The sequence below is a fragment of the Eptatretus burgeri genome, chromosome 5 (assembly GCF_056783735.1).
Source record: "Eptatretus burgeri isolate ZD-2024b chromosome 5, Ebu_testis_v1, whole genome shotgun sequence".
NCBI lineage: Eukaryota > Metazoa > Chordata > Myxini > Myxiniformes > Myxinidae > Eptatretus > Eptatretus burgeri.
Genome location: NC_140965.1, coordinates 10,359,573 through 10,369,998, shown reverse-complemented (window position 1 = coordinate 10,369,998; position 10,426 = coordinate 10,359,573). Strand labels below are relative to the sequence as shown.

At 45.2% G+C, this 10,426-nt stretch overlaps 1 protein-coding gene across 9 annotated transcripts in view; it reads right to left on the bottom strand.

Annotated features, from left to right (window-relative positions):
• The window catches only part of LOC147025825 (transcriptional enhancer factor TEF-1-like), a 135,644-nt gene that overhangs the window by 47,489 nt on the left and 77,729 nt on the right, over window positions 1-10,426 (bottom strand). For 5 of the 9 annotated variants that reach the window (XM_085880659.1, XM_085880664.1, XM_085880661.1 and 2 more), the window contains exons 3-4: window positions 2,405-2,469; window positions 1,393-1,455 (exon numbers count right to left, since the gene is read on the bottom strand). In XM_085880659.1, coding sequence (XP_085736785.1) covers window positions 1,393-1,455; window positions 2,405-2,469 — 128 coding nt within the window. Of the gene's footprint in view, window positions 1-1,392; window positions 1,456-1,628; window positions 1,692-2,404; window positions 2,470-10,426 lie in introns of all 9 variants that reach the window. The other 4 variants (XM_085880665.1, XM_085880666.1, XM_085880667.1 and 1 more) reach the window with 3 other exon arrangements.

The following is a 10,426-nucleotide window of genomic DNA, read 5'->3' as shown; positions in this document are numbered from 1 at the left end:
TGAGAAGGAGAGGGAGGCCGCAGGGTGACTAGGCCGTGATGTAAAGGCAAGCCAGACACTGGGAAGCCAATCATGAGGCGCGAGGCATAGCGGGAAGGGAAGCCAAGTTCACTGCGCAAAGGAGATCTCCGATGGAGCAACATGGTTACGAGATTGAGCTTTTTGCAACAATTTTCAACAGTAAAGGGTGCTCAACGAGAAAGCCAAGAGCGGTTCAGAGATTTGCAGAACTACCACAAGCTTTTGGCTGCCAGGTAGTTATATTAGGCCTCGGTTTCACAAGCACAGAAGAAAGCAGAGCAGCAAAATGTCCCTTGAGATTAGAAGCACAGGCGATGCAAAGCACTTTGGGATGATGACGCCGTGGCATCGTCAATGCGACTTCTTCCTTATATTCCGCTCGAATGATACTTGGTAACGAGTATTCGTGGCACGTTTAATCTGTTCCAAGTAGACAGGTTACTCAAGGATACTTTTTGTTTGTCAGTCCGCAAAGAGGTCGTCCAAGGAGGGACAATCACCGTGATTGGTCACTTTTTGTGTTACAATCACCGTGATTGGACCAAATTTTGTCTTATAGACGAGATGGAATGGACAATACTCTCCTACTCTCTATAATTGAGCGTATTGGTGAACCAAGTGTTCGACAAATTTGTTGAACGGGTACACGGAGGTATTTAAAATCGAAGGCACCACTGACTATTGTTGCTGCACACCAGGCAAGGCCCAGGTTTGACGCTTTGATCACCCGAGTGGTCTTCACCCAAGACCGTATGAACATCACGTGCCGGATATTAAGTAGCCTCCCAAGAGGTAGAGGGAAACACATGACTGCCATGTGCAGACGGGGACACCTAATGTCGTTTTTGTGTGCACGCAGGATTTCCAGGATTGTCAAAATAAAATAAAAAACACGAGTTCATGAAATTACCTTTTCGGAATGTCCTCCGACTCAAAAAGCTTAAAAATGACGTCACTTTTCACTGCACAAGACTGTTTGTCCACCTTATTCATTTCGTTCAGAAATGTACGCAGTTGAACGTGCTGCTATGGTTTCACTGGCGCCAGTTTAGATACGGTGGGTCAATGAACAGTGCAAAAAGACAAAAGCCAGCCAGCATACTAGTAAGTCAGACTGTTATTAAGCTATCAGGACAACCAAGCCAAATAGTCAGCCAGCCATACAACCAGGCAGACACACAAGCAGCAAAGCAAACAGCAATTTGGTCAGTCAGTGAATTTGCAAACTGACTAACTAGCCAGTCAGCCATCCAACCAGCCACACGCTGCCACCAATTCAGCTGATAAAGACATCAGGGTATTCCCACGCAAGGCCGCAGCAATGGTAGCATCACCAACCCAGCAGCAGCAGCACCCACCCAGCAGCCATACCTTGAGCTTGGCCTGAAATTCACGAGATTTTCTCCGCGCCAAGACCTGAATGTGACTAGACACCTGCACGGTGGGACAGAGGGGAAGAAAGGAAAAAGGGGGGAAGAGGATGGAGAGGAAGGGAGAAGGACAGAGAGGAAGGGAGAAGGACAGAGAGAAAGGGACAGAAAAGACGGGAAGAAACAGCCTTGGAGATGAGTGGCCCAGGAATTGCATGGCAGGTGGAAGCAACGTACCTTGATGGATGTCTGAAATTCACGCACTTTCTTCCTGGCTAACACTTGAATGTGACTAGACACCTGGCAAGAACATGGCAACACATTCCAAGGGTGCTTGGGCATCCAGCGACATGGCTGCACAAGTTGCCAATTGATGGGTTTCACACAGATATGATGCATCATATATCACCGCAGCCAATCTCAGATCCAACGTGGCAATGGTTTCATTAGCAATTAGATTTTCCATTGCCATCGTTCGGTGAAGGATCAATTTGAACACATTGTTAAAAAATAAATAAATAAATAAACAAATTTTGGGGGCAATTTTAATGGCAATAAAATTTCACTAAGCCGGTCATTTCGATTTTTAACTTCAAGTAATTGGTGAAGACCAGGTCCAAATCAAATGCAAGTAATTTGTTGACATCATATTATTTAAAATTCAAAGTTGCCAATTTGAAGAAGAACCTCGGTGGACAAATCAAAGTAGGTCTTGATGCAAATTTTCGACCGTGTGAAAAGCCATACCAAAAAAAAAAAAAAAAAAAAAAAAAAGATCCATTTGATCCTTGAATAATTTTAACACTCAAACATTGTACAATGTTATTATAGGGATAGATTATAAATCAATGAATGATGTTTTAACCAAATACTTTAAAAATATATGAAATCACAATTTGTGGGGAGCATGGAAAGCAAGAATCAGGAATCAATGAAAAGCAAGCATCAGTTAATTGATTGGGGATTGTAAGTTGAACACGACTTTGCATCCGCATTGACTGTTCAATGTGTACCTGTTTCCTTGTACGTGTCTTCCCGGTGCGCAACTTGATATATCTCGCGATCAGTTCATTGCGTCCTGCATTGGGAGAGACGGGGAAACAAGCAGAGAACCGATTACGGTACCAAAACGACGGGGTTCGTTCTTGCATTCGGCTTTGGAATCTCACGCGTTCAAGTTTCTCATTCAGCTACATCAAGGTCATATGACCACGACCTAACGTTGTCTGCGCATACAACAAAGAATTCATGTTGCACTATGCTGGTAACCTATTCCTTTAAAGGCAATTGTGATATCGAGGAAATGTAAAGACAAGCCGGTCAGAGTGGGGACCGGTACAAGGAGAACGATGCAATGTTTGTTTCGGGTGACAAAGTGAAAAAGGTACAATTTATGGAGGAATCATTTTTTTAAAAAAAGAGAGTCTACAGCGTGGTCGAGATGAGGATGCAATACAAGTAGAAGCCCCTCCATAAGTCTTTGAGAGTTATTCTTTCAATAGGGAGGGAAGAGGGATGCGACGGACCAGGTAAATCAGGGCCTAGATTCCGCCATCATTGTGTAGATGACCTCTAAGACGGACTTTGAATGCAATGGAATTCTGTTCTTCAACAGGTTCATCATGGAATTGCGAGGGCTTCATAAGGGTCTTTAAGGTGTGATTTCACTTCGGGTACGACACGACAACGCTCGTGCGGAGGGCGCTGAATCAGCCGACGAGGCTTCAGGGAGCTCAGAGCATGACCTGAGATTAGAACAGGAGGCTTTTCAGGTGGATATGCACGGAGATCGTTCAAAATGAATGATTCGAGTTTCGAAATGAAGGCTTGCACTGGAACGTGAACACGTTGGTGATATTTCTAAAGGACAGTTTTGCAAAACATATAATGGAATCTTGTGGGTCCACAGGTGGGTGTAGATGCGACAGCTGGTGTTGAATTTGCTCTCTGAAGGAGGCATGCAACTGCTCTGCAGCACATCAGAACAGCAGTTCATGGTTTGATCCGAATGCGATAACCAGACGGCTCAGAGGCGAGCACGTTCTCCTTCCTCGGCTTTCCAGACCGCGCTTGACCTTTCGACGCGTACTGCAATGTATCAAAATGTTTCACTCATTCAATGAAATCCCAACATTTTGCCTTCTTCGGAATGAAATCGAAGCAAGCACAAACAAAGGAAGCACGTGCTGTGAGAAATTGTAAGGAAAGCAAATGTGGCTCAAGTGAATCACAGAATGGGAAGTTAATCTAGCAGCATCTGCCTAGCTCTCCATGACAGCACTGGCTGCACAGCACCTGCCACACAGCACTTACACAGCAAAGAAAGAAAACACTTCCAGGGTGCCCACCCATTGAACACACGTCCCACCACCCCTCTCTCTCCCATCCCATCTGCCCCATCAAGAGTTAAGACTTGGCTGCTTAACCAACCATTAGGGTCACGCAGCTGTCACAAGACGAGCTAGTCATGGAAAGGGACGAGAAAGGGACGGGATTTGGGGGAATAATCTGGATACTGTGAAAAAGATTAAAAAAAAAACCTTTAATAATGTGAAAATAAGAATAATTAACAGTTTTTTTCAGATCGAAGTTGGTGAGAGATCTCCGCGGAGCAGTACCACGGAGTGCCGCCCGATGGTTTTGTAAAAGTCCAACATCGGTCAAATCAAGGTTCAAACCATTAACGCAGCACTCCAGGGTGATCGTCAGGGTATGTAACACAAACAACACGGAGACACTTCCAATAACCACAACAACCTTCGAGAAGGTTCTTTCACGTAAATGAGAGCAAGAGAGACGGACATTAATAAAACTGAACCCGAGGATTTTTTTAAAGAGCATTAACAGAACATAAAACAAAAGAACATTATTTTTTTTTGCATTAATTGCCGATTTCATGATAAACGTTTCTCGGCTCTCGCTCCACGGAATGGAAGGAAATCAAAGTGAAAAAGGATGAGGATTAAGCAGCCATAAAAGGCAAAAATGTCTCACGGGCCTGAATGAGATGAACGACGTAGGCCTACACAATGGTGAGCCCAACGTTGTTCATCACATTCAACCCCCCACACCCCCATGAGACCATTAATGTAAGCACACAACATTGTTAGAAAGTGCAAAAGAAAGGGAGAAGATAATGAAATGAGTTGGACTGTGCTGAAGGCCCATTTGTTATGCTTTCCAGCCCCGTGGCAAGGCTGCCCATGCCACGATGAGCCGGAATAGGGCTTTGGCTGGCTGGGCCTTGACTTGGCGGCTAAAAAAATTCGGGACGAGCCAACCAACGACCGCTGCGGGTGGCTCGGTGGTGCAGCAACTTTCATCGGATGCTGTCCCGGTTCCACGGCGATGCAAACCAGACGACGTTTTGCCAAGCTTAAGATGAACGCCCCGATGGTGACGTCCGTGGCTTTTTCTCCGACACCGAGCGGCGCTGTCCCATTGCCAAGCCGAATGCCCGAGGCTTAGTTAGAGCACAAAGGGCTTGCTGTGCCTGAGGCGTGTCAGGGGGATGGGAGTGGTGGGAGTAAGGGGTGGCCACGTGGCCTGGCCGGGGAACAAACAGGCTTTTGAGCGTCAAAGCATGCTGCTCGAAGTTTGTCTCCGCTGCTGCCTCTTGCCTTTGACTCAACTCCTCGACGATTTCTTTGGGTAACTTGTCGATGGTGTATCATCTCGGCCTTGTTGTGTCGGCGTGATATGTTGGAGGGTAAGGAATAATTAAAGTCAAGACGAAGAGGAGAAAATAAATATTAAGACATGAAAACACCACGTAAAAAAAGGGAAGAATATCAGATAATTGCAGGTTGTACGAAGGTATGTAATGTGATAGACGGAAGAAGTGTCATAGGAAAATGAAGAGGGTCTGATGCACAGAAGAAAGAACAAAGAAACGTAAGGCAGATGGTTAAATCAAACCAAGAAAAAGAACCTGAAAAATTCATTATACAGAGAGAAAAGAAAAGATCGAGAATCAAAATCCAGTGTTGAATTGAAAAAGGGGCAAAAAGTGAAAAAAAAAAAGTAAGGGGACGTGAACAATCTCCTGGCACTAACGAAGCAAAACAAAGCAACAGTTGCCATGCAACAAGGTAAGGAAGGTCGTTTTAGGCCCGAGGTCTTTGGGCAAGAGTGTTTGTTACCAGAGCGGTGGTTAAGGGGGTGGAAGGATGAGGGATAGCCATGTTTTGAGGCAGCTCGGATATCAATAACAGATGTTAAACCATGTGAGACGGTGGGATGTCGGACCCCAGCAGCTCCTCGGGCATGAAATGCACGTGGTTTACCGGTGAGGCTCGACCACAGTTATGGATAATTTTATAGCAATGGCAGGTGAGGTTTCTGGAAGAAGGCAGCGTGAACATTCACATCAATGGACTGGTTCCTTCTTTAGGGAGCGCTGAGGGATTTCGAATACTTACAAGTCCCTCAAATCATTGGGATTCAAAGGTTCAAAGGAGATCACAGCTGTCGACCTGTCTTCCCGAGTCCCTCGTCTTGGGCTCTTTCCTCTAGGATTCCAAGTCTGCTGCTCACCACTACCCCATGGTCTCTCCCATTTACATGACTGAGCTTCGCTAATCCCTACGAGACCCTGTTCCCACCATTTTCCTGCAGTTCCTCTCCCTGTGCTGTGGTGTGTCGATTTGTTGTCATCATTCTGCTTTCCCCTTTGCCCCATCTCATCTGTTCATCCACTTTTGAACGTTAAAGGGGGCGGTTATGTTCCCCCTGGTCATTCCGCTCTTCCATGCGCCTCGATACCTGTGAAATAAAACGTTCCGGTGATTGAGATTGCAGTTTGTAAATCCGTTGTGTGAATCCTTTAAGGCAGAGAGAAAAGGTCATGTGTGGAGGTCATCAAATGAATGGGTGTTCAATGATTGCTGCGAGTCGGTGCCAGGGGTTGGAAATTTCATCCGGCACGAGGAGATCTCCCTGGAAAGCTTGAATTTTGATAAACGATGAGGAAATATGTAATCTGCGCTTCGACAGTTTGCCAACAAGAGATAACTCAAAACAGTGATCGAGAATCCACATATGGTACTTAAAACGAGGGCGGCATGCCTTCGGAGCTCTCGAAGCCGGCAGCAATAAAACAAAAAACATTGAAAGCGATTCCAAAAATTTCCACGTCAAATCCTGACATGAAAATGCTGAGAGGGTGCTGATCTGACCGACGAAGGAGGAAGGGGATAATCGATTGGAAGTCAGGATAATGACGAGATCACAACTGTGTTAACGTCGCCGCGTTAAGCAGATCCTGGCTAGCCTTTGTACTTTTTCTTGTGCAGAAATAACCGATGCGGAAGTTCCAAAATTGGAGCTCCGAACATCAACTGGGCCCACGGCACATGCTTTCAATTTTGCTCCGTGGAATTAACATCCTGAGAGCTCCTGTCTTGTGACTTTGTCCTTTCCCATGACATAATTCTGCCTGTGTCCGCCAATGGTCCGTACTCTTCGTCTGACTCCGAACAAGGTTGGGTTGCATTCACAAGCTTATCTTTGTGGTCAATGTGTGAACTTCCATTTCAAAAGCTCTCAAATGAACCAAAGTTGTGAAAGTGCAATAACCTCGTGTGGTTTAGCTAAACATCCCATAAGCGACGCAACAGCTTCCGGGAACAAAAATCACTTCTGAAAACCTTTTGACGATGCCGTGACAGCAGCGCGATGATGCGCCGAGCAAGGCCACGGTAGCTGTACCTCTGAGATCTCGGAGGCTTTGATATCGTTTATTCAGCCCAACAGAGTACCGCTCACAACTCACTCAGCAAGTGGACAACCCGAAGCAAGCTGCAAATGTTTTGGAGAAAAATATTCCGCTATGAGGTCACCGTTCCTTGGTGGAGGGTAAAACAGCCACGAGGTCGGTTCGGTTTTCAGAGCAGCCTTGTATACTTATGTACAAAGCGTGCGAGTGAATTGCAATGGTTCTTAAGATGATATTTTGAAGATAATGGGCTGCTATTCCCAGCAGGGTGAAATCTAAACAAGCAGCTCGAAAATCGAATTGATGTTGTTTAATCATTATGGTTAGACAAGCGCTGCAATTTACCCACCGGCGGTAATTTACTCCGCTTGGGTTGCTTAATGAAACACAGGTTGTGGAGGAAAACACGAGGCTTGAACACATTGTGCAATGTCGTACCAGCCTTATCAGTCCTGGAATGCGTGATGCTCGGCCAAATGCGTTTACTTATTTATTTATTCGTTCGATGCCCTCTCCAAATGTTATCTTAGCTCCATGGGAGAGGAGATAAAAACATCAGGGTCTTTGTAAGGGAGGTTCTCAGAGGATACAAGATTTCAGTGACTAAAGTGAGACGAAGGTGTCTCCAAACTGAGAGGTTCCTGCCTCGAGGCACGGACGCACAAACCCCCACAAAGCCCGTCCGACTGACAGAACCTCCGTCACCGTGAGATCAATGGGCAGTCGATGGAAGGCAACAAAAAAAGAAGAAAAAAAAAAAGAAGAAAAATCACCTGTAATTTGTGTGGCCACTCAACCCCCCGGGAATTGCCCGAAACTAGCTTGAGATCCACGATCACACGATTACACGGGCTCTACCGCTTCCTTCGTCGACTTTGCTTCCTTCGACATCGACAAACATCTCTGTGCAAATAGTCTCCCGATTCCAACGTGGGTTTTTTTAATTGTTATTATTTTGTCTTGGTTTGGAGGAGTGCAGGTCTGCGGTATTGTAACCTTAAAAGGCATTTATAAAGATCCCATGAGCGAAGATGTGGAAAAGATAATTGTCTTTCTCGAGGCTTTGTGCTTGCATGGCTCAGCGAAGGGTTTATCAAAAGGTATTCAATCAACTTTGACATCGGGATAATTAAACAAGAAATTGGCTTATGCGATTCATTAACTTTTTTTTCTCAACCCCTTTGTTGGTGAGCCATTCGCAGACGAACGGAAATTTTGGCAATTTTAAATACTCTCGAATCCTATCTCGGGATACTGCAGATATTGCTTGAACATCTTATGTGTTCCCCCTCCCCCCACCCCCCAAAATCGTTGAAACGTATGAGTAACTCGTTTGTTTTAATTTGTTCCACTGCGAGTTATCTTTGAGTTAACATGTTGATCTCCGCATGATGAAAATTTCAAGCTGCCTTCCCTATGGTTGTCGTACACCTCCCTTTCGATGCGGATCTAATCCGGAGAATAGACTCAGCTGATGTTCAAACTGACAGCCGAAGAAACATTTCAACGTCTTCCGATGCCAACACCTCCAGGATTTGTAGATTCGATGACATGGAAGTACCTGGAGTTACGAGCGACAGTCGTTTCCACCTTTTTCACAGAACCATGATAAAGAAAACTTCCATGATCTCGGCCATCTCTTGCGATGCACTCGCGTTCCACACTGGGGTTACTTGCTGAGCTGGTAGGAAAAAGAAAGAAAAAAAAACGCAGAAGATTCCACAAAAGAATTCATTAGTGGAACGTGAGTGAAGTGTGCTCTTGGGGTCAGGACAACCTTTTGGAACACTGCCTGTTGTATCAGAGGTGCTGTGATGCGGTCTTTAGCATTTCGCACACCCACGTTTTTCACACTGACAAAATGACGGTGGAAAGCAATCCAGGCGCATCGCATGCAGGACCCTTGACAAGTGTTTGAGCCAAATTTAGAGCAGTTCACGTGGTTGCATTATCCAGAACGGCAGCTGAGTCCAACATGACCGATAGCACCAAGAATAACGACTCAAATGGCGTCCATTTTACCGTAGCTCATTGCTCTGACTCGTCGAGGGGCTCCAATAAGCCAAGGACTTTTGAAGGAAGAATGCAGCTCGCAATTTAGGATCAATATATAGAAGTTGCTTTCCCCAAAACCCCATTCATTTATCCTTCAGTCGGTGCTTTGGATAATAAAATTCGGAAGTTCGAACCGCCCAGGGCCGTGTTTGGCCCATGCTTGAGACAGCACCAAAGCCGCCATCTTGCCAACGCGTGAAGCCGGTGATAAGAGTGACTTCGACGTCGGGACGCGACCTTTCGAGACACTTTGGCAAAGTTACTTCAGAGGTTGAGAATCAAGGAACTGAAAAACACAACAACAAGTAAAATGAAACGTTTCCAGCAGCCAAACTGGTTTCTTGAAAAACAACCAACCTTTATCATTTGGATTTAAAAGTTGTTAAAAAAAAAAAAAACACCGAAGAGTACGAAGTAAAGAAGAACAAATGGAAAGTTATGAGAAAACAATAAGCTTGGGTCAGCCGGTTTCGCATGTCATTCTGAACTCGTGTCTGGAATCTGTATGCTTTCTGAACCTGCATGGGTTGCCAGGTTCAAATCCTATGCACTGCGTCCATTCGTCCGTTGTCCACTAACGTCCTTACAAACTCGCTCCATCATGAGTGGGGGAATCGAGCGTGCAGAAAGTAAGATTTATGGCAATTTGTTTGCAAATTTATAGTACAAGAGGAGGTTTTATAGGGCGTAGTGGAACCGACTACTTGGATGTACCTTCTCAAGGCAGTCCACATAAATAAAAAAAAAAAACACATTGTCCAAATGATCTGCAGAAAGGAAGAGAATATACTTTAGATCACCAAAGCCTGTAATCAGGACATTTCCTAAACTAGCCTCTGAGCAGCGCGGGGTGACTTCAAATGGCGCTGACCATTATCGGAAACCTTTCGTTATTCCATCAAGCACCTTTGACGTTGTACACACCTTAGTTTGAAACGTATTTCGCAGAGTCGCCCGCAGGTTTGTACTTATTTCAGAGAAAAAAAAAACTGACAACAAAACGCATGCGATGTTTGCGTTGGCGACTGACTGGCAATCTTAAACTTAACTTGATTGTGGAAGGGGATTAGCAGTGTCATGTTTTGCTTCATTTTAAGGTCACGGTGGGTGCCCTTGCTGTTATCAGTCATCTTTTTTGGAACATACGATGCACAAAACTGCCAAACATCACGGAGCCACAGTTTCTGCAGCTACTTTATTCGACAGGAAGTATACGGTTCGACTTTTGGTTTTTGTAGCATTAGTAAAGGGCAAAAGAGAGCAC